This window comes from Temnothorax americanus, unplaced genomic scaffold (genome assembly GCF_048541705.1).
Source record: "Temnothorax americanus isolate GAGA-0224 unplaced genomic scaffold, ASM4854170v1 Scaffold13, whole genome shotgun sequence".
NCBI lineage: Eukaryota > Metazoa > Arthropoda > Insecta > Hymenoptera > Formicidae > Temnothorax > Temnothorax americanus.
The window spans coordinates 57,276-78,982 of NW_027509264.1; the positions used below are offsets into that span (position 1 = coordinate 57,276).

At 37.9% G+C, this 21,707-nt stretch overlaps 2 protein-coding genes across 7 annotated transcripts in view; one reads left to right on the forward strand and one right to left on the reverse strand.

Annotated features, from left to right (window-relative positions):
* Positions 1-21,707, forward strand: part of LOC143894161 (dipeptidase 1) — a 29,920-nt gene that overhangs the window by 2,861 nt on the left and 5,352 nt on the right. The window contains exons 1-2 of one of the 6 annotated variants that reach the window (XM_077400293.1): positions 20,878-20,978; positions 21,647-21,676. The exons of 2 other annotated variants lie outside the window; for them this stretch is intronic. In XM_077400293.1, the coding sequence (XP_077256419.1) occupies positions 20,975-20,978; positions 21,647-21,676 (34 nt within the window). In that variant the 5' untranslated portion in view covers positions 20,878-20,974. Of the gene's footprint in view, positions 1-20,528; positions 20,812-20,877; positions 20,988-21,617; positions 21,677-21,707 lie in introns of those variants that run through there. 3 more of the 6 variants (XM_077400294.1, XM_077400291.1, XM_077400296.1) reach the window with 3 other exon arrangements.
* LOC143894164 (uncharacterized) lies at positions 1,652-18,248 on the reverse strand. Its single transcript, XM_077400300.1, has 5 exons — positions 17,270-18,248; positions 15,191-15,579; positions 8,903-8,992; positions 2,956-3,024; positions 1,652-2,772 (listed from the first exon to the last, which is right to left on the reverse strand). Exons 1-5 carry the CDS (start codon positions 17,490-17,492, stop codon positions 2,503-2,505), a joined length of 1,041 nt encoding a protein of 346 aa, XP_077256426.1. The 5' UTR covers positions 17,493-18,248; the 3' UTR covers positions 1,652-2,502.

The following is a 21,707-nucleotide window of genomic DNA, read 5'->3' on the forward strand; positions in this document are numbered from 1 at the left end:
TGCCAAGAAACTAACGATATCGCGACACGATCAAAAATAAAACTGGCCATCCGCGGAAACAAATAATCAATATTTTGGCATTTTAAAGTAAAATAATTAATAAAAATAATTTTTTAAAACGGAGTAATCAATCATATTTCTAAAGAAAAGAATTAATTAATATTTTGCACACAATGTACATTAAAAACCTGCTAAAAGAATAAAATTATAACAATTGTAATATATGTATATAGGTATGTACTAATATTTTTGTGATACATACATGAATAAAATTTTTTAATTTAACTTTTTAAGTATGTGTGCATGTATATTATAGATATCTTTTCCGATCAGAATAATAAACTTTCTTTTCCAAATAATTAAGCATTAAATTTAATGAATTCAATCTATAATAACAGCTCGTTTAAATTGACTAGAAATGTAACCAAAAAAGACAAAAAATAATTTAAATAAATTTATAGTTTGAATATATTGTTATGTCAACAAGCTGGTTAACGTATGATCTTGGTCTTGGTCTTTGTCTTGCGATATTCAGCACATTGTTACGTACACAAAGTCGCCACACCATTCTCTCGCTGACATTTCAGCAAGCAGGTAGCGGTACTTACATGTTCCATGTGTCATTATATTACTTCCTGAGACATGACAAGGATAAAGATACCAAATGCTTTCATATCTTACAATTATTACAATGAACTATTATTTTACATAATTACAGAACGAGATATTCTGTCATATTATAAGCGAGATTGCCGTACAAAAGGTCGCGCAAAAGACTTTTTTTTATAATTACTCCGCCATCATAATTAGCCGCGAGTATTTTTGCGAGTATTTTCGTGAGTGTTTTCGCGAGTACGATGAACCTGACAACTCTATCTCGTTCTGGGAACAAAAGGAGGCATTAAATGTCGGTGGAACAACATTGAGGCAAGTATTACCTATGATATTTTTATGTTTTTTGTGTTATCTGTTTGATTCGTTTATTTGGATAATTTAAATAAGAAACAGAGAAGAAGATTTATTTATACATATATATATATATATATATGAAATTTTGTAAAAGTTTCTACCTGAAAAAGAAAACTTTTCTAAGAAATCGTACAATTATTTAAGAATTTATTTGAAGAACGAATATATAATTCGATATGTACAATTATTTTTTGAAATATTGATTATTGAGATCATTACTATAATTTGAAATCTTGTGTGGGTCTTATATGTTACGGGATTAGCCCAGGATTATTATCGATCTAGTCAATAATTTCGCTATTACGTATCGATCATCGAGTGATAAAGTAATATTTGTTTTATTTTCAGATAACGGAGATAAATTTATTTTAAAAAATGTATCCAATAATATATGTGCATGTATGAATATGCATCCACAGTTAACGCAAATATAAAACATTATGATATATCTCGTAGACATTCAGTGCCTTAAAATGGACGGGCCAAAATAGAATTAGAAAGAATATTTTGATCCCGCGTGATGCATTCGCATTCTCGCATACATAGAGAAATGAAAGTTCACTGCATCAATGTATTATTTGTCTGGTGACACATTTTCATGGAATTAATCTGTTCTGTATCCGAGACGCTGCGTTTATGATAAAAAAAACGACGGTAACTTCGTCCTAAAACCAGGCAACACGACGCGAATCAAGTTAATGGCTGATATAGAATTTATCATCCAAAAATACGCAATAGAATTATTACATTTTATTACATATGTAATACATTTCAAATACACAAATTTTACGCACATATCATTAATAAACATTGTATCGATGTCGGTCGATTTATCATAGCTTATTGTTGTTAGCTGAATCATTCGATCTAGTTGAATTCGCTTTCGCGATTGAAAGATAGCAGACAAATTATATTATTAAATCACTATTAGAAAATTCAACGTGCGATAAGAAATGTGCCCAGATTTATGCAGCATTAAACAGATTGATTATATCCATCCGCAACTATTGCAATAAAACAATAATATTTATTCCAAGAAGTAATTTATTTGACATAATTGCTTAAGATAAATTTAACTATGAAATCCGCATGTGGACTAAATAGCTACATTTTTTACTGTATTCAAGCATTTTTTATAATATTTATTATAATTACATAATTTTTTACTCTTTTTGAAACGCAAAAATTTGGCTTAAACTAGTATAATAATAAATTAATTTATATAAATATAGTCTATTTGATTTAATTGGAAATGTATAAGAAAATTATTTGAAATAAAGCATTGTATAAAGCATTAAATATTTCGTATCAACGTATCGACTGGCATATACACTTTAGTATAAAGTAGACGTAAACAAGGCGTATATAGCAAACGAGCATATGATAACAAACGGAAAGCAAACCGCAAACCGCGATAAAATATCGATCAGTAAGTTATACAAATAGACAGAATAGTGATATAATTCACGAGAGCAAACATCCAAAAATTGGAGAGACTTTTATGCTGCTTTTCTCACACAAATGCAGTCTCGATCAAGAGTTTAATGATTGACGCATAAGACGTTCCGCCAATTCTTTTTCCTGCAAATGACGTTGTTGCAATGTCTCTAAATACGAGTCTTTGTGGGAAGCGTATAAAACGAGAGACGAGCCGAAATTCGCTGTTTCCTCGAACGTATCACTCTTTCGGGATGACGATGCTTCGTCCGTGGCGATCCTTTTCTTCGGGCACCCGACGGGACGTTTCAAGAGACTCTCCTGTGTCGCGTTATTCGTCTCAGAGATCCTCGAGCTTTCACGGTTCTGCGATAAACGAGAGATGTTACCCATTGGCGATGATCATCGAATCGCTGTTGCTCTCACGATCTCCTTCGGTCTCTCCGCTCCATTACGGAGATGCACGAATAATTGCGCAACGTCCTCCAGCCTCCAGCGGAAAGCCAGCCGGAGTACAAGAAGGCGAGGTCGCAAAAGGGCTCAATTTACCTTTGATGCGGCGGCATTCCAATCCGTCAAAGGGGGCAAGAAACATTTTTGAGCGATGGCGCGTCTCGACTGTGAACACAAAGAAGATAAGTGCTCGCGGGCAGGGTTGCAAATAATTAAATCAATTTCTGATTTAATTCAAAAATAATTCATAAGTCAATTTTGAATTATTAATTATTCTAAACTTTAAATCATAATTAAATTTTGATTTATGAATTACACAGGCTTTAATTCACAAATCAATTTTGATTCGTGAATTACGAAAGCTTTAAATCAAAAATCAATTTTGATTTATAAATTGCACCGGCTTTAACTCATAATTCAAATTTGATTTGTGAATTACACAGGCTTTAATTCATAATTCAAATTTGATTTGTGAATTACACAGGCTTTAATTCATAATTCAAATTTGATTTGTGAATTACACAGGCTTTAATTCATAATTCAAATTTGATTTGTGAATTACACAGGATTTAAATCACAAATCAGTTGTGATTCGTGGAATTACAAAAGCTTTAAATCATAAATCAATTTTGATTTGTGAATTGCACCGGCTTTAATTCATAATTCAAATTTGATTTGTAAATTACACAGGCTTTAATTCACAAATCACTTTTGATTTGTGAATTGCACGCGGCTTTAATTTATAATTAAAAATTGGTTTGTTTATTACACAGGCTTTAATTCATGATTCGTGTTTTAAAGCTGGTATAATTCACAAAACAATATTGAGTTCTGATTTACAGGACTTTAATTTACAAATTACCTAATATTAACTTGTAAATTACGACTAAAATGAACCATAATTACATATTAAATTATTGTGTATACATCACCTCTAATTAAAAATTCAGATTTAAATATTATTAAGTAAAAGGTCTCACATTTAAAACTTACAGTTAAAGTAAAAAATATATAATTTTTATGTCTACGTGGCCTAGATCGCAGATGACAGCACCCAGGCCGTACGCTCCGTAGTTTTCGGTGTCTAGGTGTTCCAAATTCTCGAATTCGATGTCTACGTTTACAAGTTAATATTAGGTAATTTGTAAATTAAAGACCTGTAAATCAGAATTCAATATTGATTTGTGAATTATACCAGCTTTAAAACACGAATCATGAATTAAAGCCTGTGTAATTAACAAACCAAATTTTAATTATAAATTAAAGACCGATGCAATTCACAAATCAAAAGTGATTTGTGAATTAAAGCCTGCGTAATTCACAAATAAAAATTGATTTGTGATTTAAAGCGTGTGTAATTCACAAATCAAATTTGAATTATAAATTAAAGCCGGTGCAATTTACAATTCAAAATTGATTTATGATTTAAAGCTTTTGTAATTCACGAATCACAATTGATTTGTAAATTAAATCTTGTGTAATTCACAAATCAAAATTGATTTGTGAATTAAAGCCTGTGTAATTTACAAATCAAAATTGATTTATGAATTAAAGCCTGTGTAACTCACAAATCAAAATTGATTTGTGAATTAAAAGCTGTGTAATTCACAAATTAAAATTGATTTGCGAATTTAAAGTTGTGTAATTCACAAATCAAATATGAATTATGAATTAAAGCCTGTGTAATTCACAAAGCAAATTTGATTTGTGAATTGAATACTGCTTAATTCACAAATCAAAATTGATTTATGATTTCTTAATTTCTTAATTACCAGTTTCGCAACCCTGCTCGCGGGACGAATGGGCGAGTTACTTTGATCAGATAAATAGGAAGAAAAGACGGAAGAATCAAATGATATTCACGGTTCGTGATTTTACATTTTGTTCCACGCCGTCGTCGATAACCTCGCAAGTCTTTTCCAACGGGAACGACATAGATCAAACATATTTTACTTCAAATATGAAATTACATATTTTACTTCAATTTTACTTCATAGAGTATACGAATTTGCGGCGACGAGAGGAATACAATAACAATATCGCGTAATGAAAAAAAAGTAAATAAATAACGTGGATGTTTTAAAAAAAATTACTATACTTTTTATAATCTAAATTAACTTTTAATATCTTTTTTATCGAAAGATGTAAGAGGGAGGGAGGGAGAGAGAGAAAGACAGACACAGAGAGAGAGAGAGAGAGAGAGAGAGACTTTGAATATTATTCGATTATAAATTAAGTACATTGACGTACTTAAGTCAACCTTTTGCTTTTTTCCAAAATCGAAATTAAAAAAGGCGAAGCACAAATTAAATTGCAATTAAAGTTTATATAATAATGTAATTCTTTCCAAAAACAAAATTAAGAAAGACAAAGCACAAATTGAACTGCCATTAAAGCCACTGGTAGTTTATTCTTCTTTTAAAATTAAAATTAAAAGCAAAGTATAAATTATAAACTCCAATTAACATCAATAATAGTTTTTTTCCAAAATCAAGATTAAGAATGGCAAAGCGTAAATTAAACTGCGATTAAAGTTCAGTGACACTATAGATCTTTGTAAATATATTGTTAAAATATCGCTATCCCCTTTTCATATCAGGCAAAGATCGATGTCAACCGATCGACGAAATGAGAGATGCGTATCGTATATACGTATACTCGTGTATAAGAAACAGACAGATGGAATTTCTGCCGTGGTATATGCGAGTCACGAGGCTGCTTCTCCTTGTGAGAGGCGTAGCATAGGTTTATCCCTGCGTGTATTAGAGCCACTCTCCTATACCCCCGCTCGTTCGCCCCTTATACCCTCAATTTCTGCCTACGCTCGTGGTCGTTGCGGTTCGCAGTAGTAGCTTTGTACGTATAACTGAATTTACGTGCGGATAACGGTACTTTGGCATGGGCCACTTCTACACGGACTGTTCATCTGTTAGCTCCGCAGCGAGCCCGTCTTACATTTCGTATGCGAACCTAATCGTCAGAACACCGACTCGTCGGTGAACGATACGCGGATACTAAGAGAATTTGGCACATAATTATCCGCAGATAATGAAATATATGTATATAATGTACAGGCATATGAAAATTGTAATGTAATGTGTTAGACAGCCGCGATAAAATCGCGAAAAAATTTTATGTGCAGTATAAATTTCATATGCTGCAATGCCGAATTTTTTACCCACACTCTCTCTCGTTGTGCTGCGATTTTTTCTGCATATAATAATTTGTAAATGTTTACATTTTATGTAAATCGTATGTAAATCGTTGAGCTTTTGCCGCAAAGCTGGAAATGTAATTTCGAACAATCCGAAAATGTATTTGCAATCGGAATTGGATTAAATTGAATTTTTTTTCCACTCTCTCGTCAAATATTGTTTCTAATTTAGCTCGCGATTCATTAGAGCGACAAGAAACATTCTCGTAAACAAACGTTGCAGCGTTACGTTCGTTAACGGAGCTTCTAGATAATATTGCGAATCGCTTTCGCAGCGTTGATCGAGATTTGGTATTTGCATGAGGAAATTACACGGATTCGTAATTGCACTTACATCGCCCATATCTGCGAATCGATGTAGCGTAAAATTGGCATTATTTTTATAATATGCAAAACTTGAGAAGCTATCTTGACGTAACGGACGATGGGATGCAACGCTGCGTCATCTATTCGCGACTCAATGCGACGTAAAATTTCCATTACTTTTATAATTTGCGAAGTTTAAGCGAAATAGATTTTTAACGTAACGGGCGACGTAATGCTACGCTACCGTCGTGTAAGTAAGTACACACAGTAGATTCTTCCGGCATTGGGTCGGCGAAGTGGAAGCAGACGTAACAGGAACGGCGTATAGCGCGGCGCGGCACGGCGCGGCGCCGGCGTTCCGCGCGAATAATCGTTAAGCTCGAACCTTTGTAATCTCGCGAGATCAGGTCGTGAGCGCATTCCCGGTTGAAATGGAATAATTGAATACAAGTTGCCGAAGTGCAATTGACTTAGCCGCGGCCGATACGAAACTAAGTTATTCTCGGAATTGTTGTCCCGGGAGTGAAGCGTGAATGGGGAGGGATCCCCCCCGACCCGGCAGAATTTCATTCTACCGTTATGAATATTTTGTCCCGGCGAGACTTTCCGCGGCGCGCCCGCGTTATCTTTCATCTTGCGAATCGCAACGCGTCTCCTATATAAACTCCTAACGTTCTACCCCGTTCTCTCCTCGATATGCATAATAAACTTCATACATAAGAGTACTGGAATTGCCGCGCGCCGACGCCGTTGCTGCATGAATTGAAAATATCGAGCCATAATATATGAGATTGGCGAACTGAGAGGAAAAAATTCTGCGTATAAATAAAAATATAGTCGAATATTAATATTTACCTTCTTGCGGTGGAGACATATCTAATTCGATAGACATTTTATAAAAGTTTGAACCAAACGCAATGTGCATTGATTAATATAAGCCGAGCAATAAAAGGCAAAATTCATGCTTTTAATCTGTCAGTGTATAAATTATAATGTCATTTATCTATCATGACCCAGCTCTGACCACGCGAATAAATAGAATAATATTTATCAATATTTAATAGTTAGAATGCTATCGTGAAATTAAACGAGAAATTGATATGACAGCGAAAGCGAATGGATAATGACAGATGGGACAAGATACGCCACCGTGGAAAGACAGAACGAGCAACGAGATAGAAGATAAAAGGGAAGAAAAAGAGAGAGAGAGAGAGAGAGAGAGAGAGAGAGAAGGAGAGAAATAAAAAAAATACGATCGCGGCATTGTTAACGCGGAGGCGGTATGTACGTAATTAATTTCGTTTATAAATCTTGCGGCCGGTCATTACGAGGCTTGACTTTCACGAGTGCGCCGGGTAAAACGAGCCAGCACCCGTCAGCAATGCCTCTTTTGCGTCCTCTAATTGGCAATTAAATATCGACCGTAACGGGACCGAATGCCATCGATGCTAATTTATCAAACACGAGCCGCGGCTCTCGCCTCGCCCATTATTTTTTACAGCATTATATTCCGCTGAGCTATACCCGGCAACCGGCAACTCGATCGTGATTAGCGATCCGCGGAAAAGAGACAACGCGCGATCGCGGAAACGCAATTACGGATTCTCAGACATGCACAATGCGCGACCGGACGATGCCGATGGACGAAAACTCTAGAATTTCGTTTCCGATAATGCCCAGATTCCTCAGACAGATATACGATTGGACGTGGTATAAGATGCCTTCGCTAACCGAGGGTCGCGTGATCGCGATCGAAGGTCCGATACTTCGCGCATAAGAGTTAGGCTGATGTGTTAATTGATAATAATTTGTATTATTTACTTATTTATTTAGTATAATGGTCCGTCAGAGAGTTTTAAGGAAAATAAATGATGTTATCAGGAATGAACTTACACATTATCCCGCGTCCGCTTGAGGCTGCGGTCCACTTGGCGCTACAATATGCTTCGAAGCGTTCCTATTCTCTTTTCTTTCAATGAAGCGGACGCGGGATGTGTAAGTTCATTCCTGATAACATCATTTATTTTCCTTAAAACTGACGGACCATTATACTAAATGAATAAGTAAATAATACAAATTATATTATCAATTAACACATTAAATAAATAATATTATTATTAAATAAATTCTTCTTTGGGAGAATAGAATAGAAAATAATAGAAAATAACATTCCCTTAAAATTTATTTTAATATGAAGTAATAAAATTTATTTATTTAGCGAAATCTTTGTATTTCCTTTCGCACGGATCGACATGTGTAATTTGTACGATAGATATGAGCGGAAATGGGAAGACGTAAAACAAAAATTCAAAGGAAATAACCAAAGATCTTGTAGTTTTGCTACCGTCTTTGCGTTGAAAAACAACGTAATTCGCGATCAGCCATGCATAAACGTGATACAGATAACGCTGTAGTTTGGCGCAGCAACGGCGTAACTGTCGAAGCTATCGATTTAGCCTCTCATGTCTAAGATAAACCGCGATCGGTAATCCATCCGGACGCGCGGATCGCATCGTCTCGTACCTTGAATCTTCTCGTTCGTTGCAGTATCTGCTCGCGATTGCGCGCGCTAACCGAATCCCCATACGATCTCCGGCGCATCAGCCATTCTCTCTGCAACAACAAACAACCCCTGAAGCTACTGCTACTACTACTACTACTACTACTACTACTACTACTACTACTACTACTATAACTACTACTACTTCCATTACTAACACCACTGCTGCAGCGACTATGACTATATACTAGTACTAACATCGCCAGCCTCTGGTCTGGCGAAACTTTCAAGCTAAACACGCCGACGTTACATCTGACTAAGGGCTGTATTTACTTTTTGCCCGAGTTCAGCAACAAGGGGGTAGTAGCCCCTTCGACTCGCGCGCATACGCCTGCACTTGTATATGCACGCGCGCGAGCAGTATATACCGGCGCGGCGCCCGCAAATTTGCGGACAGATGTGCGGTTGTAGATTGCTGTTTGCCATGAAGAGGCATACGTCGACAAAAGTGCGAGTAAATCCAACGCACGAGTAATATCTTTCGGCATATAACGAAGTTGGGGGTGTAATACTGATATACATATATCATCATTCATGCGCTTATATACATTTCTGCGACAGTTCGCATAAATAGTATATTAACTGGTCGTATTTTAATTTAAAAAATTACTAATAAATATTTAACTATTAATATTAAGTATTATTTAATTATTACTTAACAATAATAAATTATAGATAATTAGATTGATACATAAAATATTATTCATGTTTTAAATAAAGTCTGAACACGATAAAATTAAAAGATAATGATTTAACAAATTAAATATTTAATATGCTTTCACGCTTATATATATATATATATATATATTTAATATCAAATAAACTTTAATTACTAAATATTTATTTTTATATATTTATAGATGCACAAACATCAAACATTAATTTAATCAAATTAGCACTTGACTCAGACAGGATATTATAGAGTACCGGCATAATTTCTTTATTAGAGAGAAGTATTCTTAAATGTTAGAACTTATAAAAATTTCAAAAACCGCAATATATCATTTTTTGTCAGTGTGAACACGTAAATGTAGAAATATTAATGTGTAATTTAATTTGTTATTATAATCGATATGATAATATGATGATATATATGTTAGCGACAAATGTTAAAAATTTAGAAAATCACATTTAGTGCGCTGGATATATTGCAGTTAAATATTTCTCATCTTGGTTGCAAACTATCGCGCTCGCGAACTCGGTCTTTGCAGACGCAATGAGATCGATCGAGCGGGTCGTACCGAAAATCGCCGGCTACCAACTCGACCCACTCGAATCCGATACAAAGTAGATTATGCAAATTCTCATCGAGCGGGATCGATGACGGAGAGATCGACAGGCAGGCTCGGGGTGGGACAGCGGAAAGAAATACAGAAACAGGATAGACCGAATGGGCGAACGGGAGAAAAGATAAACGTGACGATCGTGCGAGACGGATAGAAGGAAAAGGAAACGCAAGAAGAAATTGCATCTGGCAGAGGGAACGGATCAGTCACGACGGATCGAACGGCACCACCCTTAAAAAATAGATAAGTCGAACGTACAACTTTTCGTATTTTATGAAATATGCGATACGAGCATGTCGCATCTCTTCTTGCCTACAGCATTTAAAGTACCGATAAGTGATCACTGAATGATTGATCACTGAATCTACCTTTATTACCGTATATGATCATAAAATGACATAATTATATCATAATCACACGTATAACGCTAAGTAAAATAACATTACAATTTACTAATCTACATGGTAATATTGTTATATGTGTACATATATAGTTAACGTTAAGTAAAATAATATTAATATTTACTAATCTACATGGTAATATTATTTACATATAGTCAGTTAGCTTTATATGCTCTCCCGGGGGGAGAGGGGAAATTACATGACTTCCGTTTCTATACATTTAATATCATGTATATAGTAATTATTATAATATAACAACATAGCTGTATTAAACATGTCACACCAGTAAAATTACATTTTACATAGATATAGCACTATATATAATAATACTAATAATAAAAATATAATCTATTGCATATATAATAACTAATTAAAATAATTGCTTGCTGAAAATTAATGGCCATTTGTACGAACTCATATCAACATTCGACAACATTCTCCAATTCAGCGGTGACATCTATACAACGTTAATGCCGAGGGCAATTAATGCCGCGCGCAATTACTGGGTGCGATATTAACGCAAAGCTTTCGGGAGTCGCTATAATTATGAACATGCCGGTCTCGCGCCTTAGCCGCCGCTGTCATCCGCGGACACCTCGTCCGGCTTTACCCTTGCCGGCGTTTCATTTAAACTACCCTCGCGCGACGGCGATGGCGATGCCAGTGGCGGCTTCGTCGGGAACAAATTTGCTCCCGTATATTGCTGTACTTATCTCCTCTCGTACCCGGGCGGGCCCGGTAATCCCGGATAATAGCCTGCGAGTGTACAACGAGCGCCCGCGCTTATAAGAAACACCTGGATAAAAGTCCCCGCCTGGTTTTTCTTTTTCTCTCTCTCTCTCTCTTTCTCTCTCTTTCTCTCTCTCCCCTTCTTTCTCTTTCTTCACGGTGTTCGCCGTTAGAGCGGAAATTCCTGTTCGCCTGTACTTGGACGTGGTATCGGCGAAGTTCGATTGCGCAATTGAAGCTTTTTACGGCTTTACGTGTCGCGATTCTCTACAGCGTCTAATTGCGGACAACGTATTGGCGCGACGCCGCCTCCCTTTTGCGATACCTTACATATAGAGCGCACTCCGCTCTTTCGTCTGATAAGATTCTTTGATCAACTCGAAGTCAATTTTTAATCAAAAATTTAATTGAACTCGTTGATTTTATAAAAATCTTTCTAATTAAAATGAAATTTAAATTCCATGGCATTGAATTAAAGTCAATTTCGGATTGATTGAGGAGTTAAACTTACTTAGCTGTTTCTACCTTATGTTAATCTAATCTAAAATTAACCTAAAATCATTTAGATAATAAATTATTAGATAATAAATTTATAAATAATTTTTTTTTAGATTTATAAATAATGTGCTTGATTTAACGAAATATTAGCATTTAAGGAAACCATCTCGTGTCTTTTTATGGACAGGCATATCTTAATGTTGTCTTCAATTAATATTATCCCAAAAAACTTCGTCTTGCATTCACTTATAATTCTATCAAACTTTTATCCAAAAATTATTTCTAAATGATCCTATAGCAAAAAGTCCAAAAGCTGAAGTTGTCTTTGAATATTAATTCAGTCTTTCTTACAATTAATTAAAATCGAAATATTTATGCATGTATTACATATTACATATGTAAATTTCAAATAAAAAAAGGTAACTCAAGACAATTTATGTAATGCGTACCAATATGCATACGCAAATGAGTTTTATCAAGTTCGTTTTTCAACTGCTCGCGGCGCTTAGAGAAGGAAAATGACACCCGACATTTTCGTTCTTTCTCGTCCGCGACGGAGGCGGAAGCACCTTGAAACTTTTCACCGCGGCGGGCTCGGCATCTCCGCCCGCGTGGTTCACGGAAACGATGTTGGGGAACGTACCCCGGGACGCAATAACGAAGCACTTCCGCTTATCCCGAGGCGCGTTTAAAGAGAAAGGGCTCCCGCTCCCGACGTCTCGGGAACCGCGACGGAGTCGCGTGAAATTTTAATTTCCAATCTGCTAAAATTGTTTCCGCGAAAACGGCACGACAGCAGGGGGCCACGACAGAGCACTTGGAATTCCGCTTCCTTCCAGACACACGAGCGAACAAACACATCGATCGGCGCGCAGCGCGGTTGCTTGCGTGTGGCGCGTGTAAGAAAAGTCTTCGCTGTTTTCCGTGTATTTCGCCGGTTGCGCGCTGGGAGCGCCCTGAAAAATTCACAGAACGCCCGTTCTCGCGAGCCGAGTCGGGCCGAGACGCTCAAAGGCCGCGGGAATGTAGTGCATTCCCTCCAACCATGAGAGCGTCAGCTATTTTCCTGCGTTGCGCACCTGCCGCTGCACGGCGATCCGCAACGAGAGGACTCCGTGCGTGGAATTCCGCGACATCGCGACATCAGCGGGTCCTGAAGAACTACATCAGGAACGACGCTGCGGAATGTCATTTCGCGAATCTACAGATGTCATTGACAGCATTCCTCGTTTACTTATTGCATATCTGATTTAATGTAAACGCAATGAAATTTGCGTTAGCGACGGTGGTGAGACGCAAGAGACAGACATTCTTTCTGTAAAAAATATTAAGATTCAGATACAGTTCCGTATAGTACGTAATACTTGCGATTATTGACGGGGGCTTAGAGCGGGCCCTCTGAGACCGTATAAAAAGCATATATTAAAGAAATAGCACGTAGGAGAGCTTTGAGGCTAAAGAAGCCTGCGAAGGCACGGAATTACGTGTATCTTATTGTTAAAAACATCAGAACCTGACGTTTTCTACCTTCTACGTCTGGCAAAATTGACGAAAAATTATATTTTATGGGAGAGAAGGTACACGCGAGGCCGAGGATGAGTTTATGAAAACTCGCGCGAGGAATAATTTACGAGTCTTGCGAGGAACAATTCAAAATTTTGTTAAAGCTGCAACAGTTTACCCCTCAGACGCAGTTGCCGAGAGAGAGAGTGAGAGAGAGAGAGATACACGCGGGGAGCGTAACGTGCTCTCGGCCTTTACATCGGAGAAACGATTATCGCAATTAACGGATTAAAGTGCTTCGTGAATTGAATTTTTCGCTTCGGCGACAAACTGCGACGCGCTTCTTGCGCGTCCGCGCGCGTCGTCCTCCGGAGACAGACGAGGAAGATTCGTCGTCGTGACGCGCTCATCGTCACGCGCGATTGTCGGGGCTGCAATTTGTCGTACGCAGCCTTTTAATTTGATATTGTATATCCACGTCGGTGGAAACTAGAGAACAGACGCGAGAGAGAGAGAGAGAGAGCGGAAATGGCCCGCTCGATCCCGGAAACTCGAGTTGCGTGCTTATTAAATTGAAGCCGTGCGCGTCGCCGTCGACGCAACTCCTTCAGCGAAGGAGCGCTAGCCCGCTAGGTCTTCCAATGTGAAAGGGTTAACTGCATCGCCGGATTCTCGGCAGTATACGACTCGACGGAGTTTCCTTCGTTTCGCTTTTCCGGCATAGGAAGCCTTTCCCGGCTGTGGCGACTTATCGACAAGGCCGGCTCGGCGCGAAATAAAATCACACGGTAAAAGTTCTCATTTCGCAAATCGAACTTTCTGCTACTTCGCGCGAAAAAGTTCTCTCTATGTCCATATTTCCGTATTATTTCGTCGGATCCGATACCGCTCGAATTTTCTCTCGCTGTACAGAGTGTACAGCGGTATTGGAAATGAGTGTGCTTTATTCTACATTTTACTGTCGAAACTGATGCCGCTTTGCGTGCGACTGCGAAGCGCTGCAATTAAGACGGCCTGCAACGAGCTGCATCGGTCGACGATGAGCATCGATGATGCTGAAGAAGTAATCGAATTACCGGCATTAAATCGAATCACGGCGTTACGTTCCTGCGCCGTAACGGTGTAACTTCGTCGGGCCAAGAGAACGTTGTTTATTAACGTACGTACTCTCGGTGCGATCCAGTCCGTAACGTAATTACCTCACATTGAGGACACTAACGGAGAAGACGCAGCAATAAACATCTAGCGAGATGAAAGGATAAGGATAAAAGAAACGAGGCGAAGATAAATTCTCGCGATAAAAGCACAAGAGAACTCGGCACGCCAAGTTTTAATGACGTTCCCGAGTAATATAAAATACTTTTATACTCATTATCAAGAGAGAGAGAGAGAGAGCAATATAGAACACGTGAATTATCGAAGCGAGGGAACTTTCCTTGTCCCGGAAACTTTGATCGAACGCGCGCGCGACAGATAAGTTTTCGGAAATGAGAATTGCGTGCCGCATCTCTGAATTTTGCTTTAACAAAATCTGATCTTCTCGACAAACGAAGCGCGTCAAAATTCTTAATATAACAATAAATCATACTTTAATAAAAATATGTGTTTCTCTATTATAGGTCACATATAACAAAAATTAATATATTTTAACAATTGTTTAAATATTGCTAAAATTGTGGGTTTTTTTAATTAAACTATTTTTTACTTTTTTGTGCTTAATTTGCTATTTTGCACTATATCTTCTTTTTGTATCGCTCAACTAATATCTAATCTCGGAAGAAGAGAAAAAGGAAACAGTAATATTAAAAATTGTTACTTTATCGCGAAAACGCACCTTTATCTGCACCTCATCTTTATCAGGACCCAGAGATCGATCCGGTCTCGGCACCGATAAACTTCTGTATTCCTCGATCGTATACGGACGATACGTCGGTTTCCTCAGCTTGCTATCCGACACGCTACGTTCGCGTTGCGCTCCCGGAGAGACGGTATCTGAAGGTATTCCTCGACGCAATATCTCGCAGGATCGTCTAGTACGCGTTGCGTGAACGGCGTGACCTTCGACAAAGCGACGATAGAAGCTGAGCTCGCTGCTGTCGTCCCTCGAGGTGCCCGGGAGGGACGAGCGACCCTCATCCAGGCTGAGCTCCTCGAGCTGACTGTCGCCACAAATCGACAGGGTGGAACCCTCCGGGGACTGGATCCGCGGGTACCTCGGAATGTCTGAAAAAAAAAAGAGCGTGGCAACCCTAATTTTCCGTCGGCGACACGAAATTAGCTCCGGCGACCCTGACGAAGAGAACAATTGTTCGCTTGTCATCGTGCGGTAACGACCGCGCACACGAGGTGCCTTAATTAGTTTAACCATGGGCTACCGCCTATTGGCGAAGTCGAGGGGCACGAATTCCGCGCAGAAAGGAAAAGTGATGTGAAAAGTGGCGGACAGCGACGTGAAAAATGACGCTGTCGACTTCTCGAGGCAGCGGCGGTTCTTCGTTGAAGAAAATAGCGCTTGAAAAGTTCGCGCGTCGTACTTCTCTCATATAAAGTGACAGGATTTTTAGAAGCAAAGAGACGAGATGCCGTCATATTTTTTAGCTGTCGTCTGGAAAATTCTGTCTTTTTAAAAAAATATTGAATTGGCAAAATATTTATAAATGTGATACTAAATTTCAATTTTGGGTTAAAAAATATTTTTTTACTCCAATTAATTTTATTTGAGAAAGAATTTAAAACAACGTAGAGATAATTTTATTTTATTTTCCTGAATATCTTTTACGATAATTAAAGTTTCTCCTTGAATAAAAAATAGTATTTGACAAGAAAATATTATTTTTTACAACCATGGACTTGGCCTCTTTTTCGTGCATAAAATTTGTTTATCTCTGCAATTAGACTTACGCATCACAAAAAAAAAAGAAACAGAGCGGTTAGAACATTTCTGGCGAAAGTTTCAAATATTTTACAGGGGGGCAGACGCTTAATCCCCTTTCGCAAAAATATAACTTTTTTCATCGTGCAACTTTACTGCGCCGTAACATGTAGAAACTGTGGCAGCTATGCTTGCATCGCGCCACGGTAAAATCTCCCTTCGCGGCGAGCATCTCACAAAATAAAACTCCATGCCTTTTACAATAACGCGTTTGAATAAAACTCAAACGTATGATTTAATATTCCCAACCTCACCGTGTCGTCGGTCGAACACGATGTATGACGGTACATTAGCAGATAGTCGAGATTTATGCGTACAACGAAGAGAAACTTTCTGGCAAATTTGACACAATGTGAGACTCCTGCGAATTACATAAAAAAAAGCTTCTTTTTTCCAAAAGATAGAGCGAGCGAGAGAGAGAGAGCACATTCACATTTATAATTCAATGTCAATAGTTCATCTGATGCGGGAAAATATATAATTCAGCTAAAAAGCTTACTTTAATTTAAAAGTTCAGGGAGGAGAAACGAATCGTTTTTTTTGCATTGTATTTGAAATGATAATTTTAACTTTTGTATTCATGAAAATTGGACTCTTAAATTAGTACATTTGTCGCAATGCTTTTCTCATGCCGGATCAAAACGGTAAACGTAGATAACACGTAGCCTAGAATTCCGGTTGGCCACTCGCTCTCTCGCAATTTAAAAATCTTGCCGTTTTAGGAAACGAAATGACAACGTCAAGCTATCCGACGAGATTCGTCCGCCGGATTGGGAATCTCATTGTCCCTTTCGCCCAATCTCTCTCACGCAGAAACGCACTCCGCTTCTAATCGCGAAAGAAAGTAAACGTTCTCGGTGGAAAATTGCATCGCTTCGCCTGGTCTGCTTTTTTATCAAAGCCCGGCGACGGCGAAGGGGGTGGTGACGCGTTTCGGCATTGTTCCACGTTTGAAGGAGGAATCTGATCTCGTTAACTAACTGAATCTGCGGCGGTAAAGCTCCGAATACGATGTGGTCCTGGACGGTCCTCCTCGGGTGCGCAGTGTGAGAACGTTGCCGAGTTTTTTGTCGGCTCTCATGCCACCCCCGCTGTCGTGTAGACTACATTTTGACGAAGAATTTCGCGCCCCCGGGGAACGTCGCTTCGTCTCCGTTTCCGTCGTCGTCGTCGTTGCCGTCGCCGTCGTCGTCGTCGTTGCCATCGTCGTCGGTCTCGACGACGTACGACGACAACGACGGCGATTTGCGTCGCCTTCTCGCCGTTCCCCGACGTCATTCCTCTTTCTTATGCAAAGCCACGGTTCTTCTCGAGTCGCGCGGCATTCCTGTTGTCGTCGGGCGAATCCTCTTCCGCTCGTAATTATCGAATTCCTGCAGCTGGTTGTGCTCGTGCTCCTGTCCTCACGTACGGTGCAGTTGGCCTCCGTACTGTCTAAAAAGATTGTCGACAGAATGCGTGGTTAGAATGCGAATGCGCTCTTTCTCGCAGCCGTATTTGCATAAAAACTAAATAAGTCCATGTCATCGTGAAACAGGATGCTTTTCTCAACATTTTACAATTAGCAATTTATATCCGTTTAATTTTTCTATTTATTAATTTACACAATTTGCGTGCATTGCACTAGAATTCTGTTCGCATGCGGTAATAACGTGTAACGTATCTTCTTTTCTTTTATAACGATTTTTTCCTTACGGAAAAATACTACAGAAAAGACTACTGTAGTCGCGAAAAAAGTACAGCACGAAACTATAGTAAATATTACAGTAATTGCTATAGTTTCGTGTGCATTTCCCGCAACTACAGTAACTTTTTTCATAAAGGTTCTCTCTTCAACATTCTATACCGTTTAACGTTTCCGGCATATATTTTCACCCGGAACATAATAAAATTCTCTTATTCCATCCCTCCCCCCCATCTTTCCTGCTGGAATCAATAGCGGATTTCCTTGCCATTCACGTTACCCACGCTACTTTATCTCACCTAACTTTGTCCGTCGCTTTAATTATCCCGCAGAGTTTTATATTACCGCGAACGGCCAGGGGAAAAAAATCAGCCACAGATATATTACTTTATATTATATAATTGGTACTGTCGTTAACGAGGCGATCGATCGCCCGGCTTCGCGAGCTTGCAGACTATCGTCGAACTTTCGATCGACTTCCCGACGACCGCCGCCACCGCCACGTCGACGGTACTATGCGCCGATCATTAATTAATTAGCCCGCGTTATCCGTCCGTCCACGTCGACGAAAACCGCGACTTCCCGGATTACGGCGAATCGAATCGCATTACGCGGATCGTCTCTCGTCACTGATATCCCCGTCTTTTTTATTGTTTACGCGCCACGTATGCGCGCTCCCGCGCGCAATTATCTCCCGTTAACGAGGAAAACCGAGAGCCGTTTCCAATACAATATAAAATACAGAAATATAAAATTTTAATCCTGGAGCATTACCTTCGGGAGATCTTGAAAAGGTATTTATTTCAACCAAATCTCACGTTGTTTATTAATATCGACATTATACGTCATAGGCTTTTCTTTTGCCTTTCAATTCGCGGCTTTCTTTTAATTAACGTATGAGACGGAATTAATTTAGTTTGTTAATCCTTCTGAGAATATCGTCGTTTCCAAAAGGGAAAGTTATATTTGTCGAAAATATATTGAATAATTTATCGCATATTATACAATCATTATTTAATCCTTTTCTTTCGATTATATAAAATTGAGAAATCAGGTGATCTCTCGTACCTTTAATCTGGGGTAACGATGTTAATTCAGAATTCAATTGAAACGAAGCGTTCTTGATGGATCTGTCATCGGATCTGACTGTTCCCAGGTTATCGTCGTTATCGCTATTGATCGAAACATGTTTCTCCAAGGAATCATCCTCGACGCTGTCCAAAGAGTCCAAGGAATATTCCGACATTGCCGCGAAATTGTCATCTGGCGTAGAAGTTAATAAACACGCCATCCAGCGTGTAAGGTAGCGACATTAATCTTGATGGATCTTCGTTTTTCGTGCGGCAAACTTCGCGCTTTTTTCTATCTATATTAGTTGACCCCAAAAAAGTGTACAACATGCGGTAAATCGTGTGCAAAATGTGTGTCAATTTCGAGGAAACTTTTATACAGAGTGTATTAAAGTGCCGGAGATCATATCTTCTCTAATCTTATTTTTGCTTTAAGCCCGGAGCAAACTTCTCTCTGAGAAAATTTCGAGGAATATTTATTTGACCCAATTATTTCGATATTGCATTTTAAACGAGTGTATAACAGAAATATTTATCTTAAAGTATTTCATATTGTATTTTATGCGTACAAAAATTACTATTGAAGTTTTAACTATTTATTATTATCGTACTTTTCTCTCTCAAAGTCGAAGAATTATCTCCACAAAATCTTACGTGCACATTCTGATATTTACATTTTTGGCTTATACAGATATTTCCTGTGATTTATTAGAGATGATTAAAATTTTATTTTACGTTTTATAACATAATAATTATAGTAATTATTAAGATGTATTAGAGAATAGAAATCGGTTATGATTTGTTAATCAAATCGAATGAGGAATTTTAGCTTATGGCTCATCAGATGGTAGCATCTCCTAAGCAACACACTCAATGACATCTCTAAGCTTTATACAAAAGTAAATTATCATTCGACGATAAAGTGGATACTTCAGTAACTTACTGTTATCCATGACTTGCAAACGTTATGGGTCTATATTCACTTGAAAAGAATATCGTCGATATCTTAGCACTATAGTTGCTAACCTATTTTATTTGTTCTGTTTTTTATTTTGATATTTTATTTAATTCTTACTGAATAAAAATACACATAAATAAATTTTCATAAATTTTTCAAATAGCTTAAATGGATATGACACAAAATTATATTTATCGTAAAATCTCCAAATCAAGAAATTGGCGTAATATATACTTATAAAAAAATATCTCTCACTTGAAAAACTTTCGCGTTTTAATACATCCAGAATAAAAGCAACGGACTATATTCGCCTTTCATATAAATATATTTGAGTGATAAATTGCATAAAAAATAAAAATAGAAATTAATAACAGCTCCATATAAAAATTCAATCTTTGATATTGGAGATATAAAGAACCTATCTTATATATATGCTATAATTATAACATTTCCATGATGCGTTAGTTTGTATCTTAAAAATTGAAAAAGTAAAAGATAACATTTTATCTAGACTGACCGATGAGAAAGATTCAGTGGACGGCTGCATCAGAGACGTTATACGTTGAGAAACGTAGGCGGTCGATAAAAACGCGAAAGCAGCGCATTTATTCTCTGTGCGCGTTACATAATTAGAAAATTTCAGTGTTTCATCATTGATATCAAATTGTAGTGTATACCGAGGAATTATAATATACAGTAAGACAAATAGAGACGGAAGAAGACAGAGATAGATTTCGTCGTGTTGCTGTAGCTGCAGCGGCAAACCCAACTGAGCTTTATCGCTCTTAGAGCGAGACATCAAACGCAGCAGGTACCTATTATGAGCTAATGTATTATGTACCACCGCTCCATCACGTAGATATGTATGTATAATGGTAGAAACACGCGTTAAACGCGTTTCAAGGCGATGCTGTCTCGCAACAGTACACATCTTGATCTCATCACCGTCGGGGGAATTCTTCGCTACGTTCGCCATGGGTGAATCTAGTAAATCTAGTACTTATCACATTGATCCATAGTGTCCGATAAACGTATTTTGACAGATATAAAAAATTTGGAACGCGCGATAACGATAGCTAAAGATTATTGAGAGGCGGATTTTTCATCATTAAAAATTCGCCGCATCATTGTAGCTTATCGGTTTTATCTTGATGTAATAAAGGGAATTGTAATAACGTAATCGTGTGTATACAGTACATAATCTTTGATATTAAAAGAAATGCTTAACTTCGCAGATCTCGCTTCGCCAGCGATGCCGCGCCGCTTCGAATTTGACTTGTTAATTAATGCATTTATTATGCGATTCTGCACTCTCATTGAAGTGAAAAAATGTGAAAACGCGCAAATGGAAATTTCTGATGCTGCAGTGCGACAAACTGACGATACAACTGATACGTCGGTATTTGTAAATTTTCTTATCTCGCTTCTTACTGTCGAGTCGATGTATCCGAATTTTGATTAATTCGGACGATTAACTTTTTACGCGATTGGAGCGAATGGGCTTCATTACGCTACCTTTCAAATAAATGCATTTAATTAAGGAGACGTTTGTCCCTAATCTAATCGCAATGAGTATCAATATGATATGTATATATGTATACAAATGTATATATAAAGTCTTAGCAGGCTTCGATTTGTCTCTCCAGTTGGACAACGTGATAACAACAGAAATACTGGTAAATTTGTTTTCTTATATTGTATTGTAAG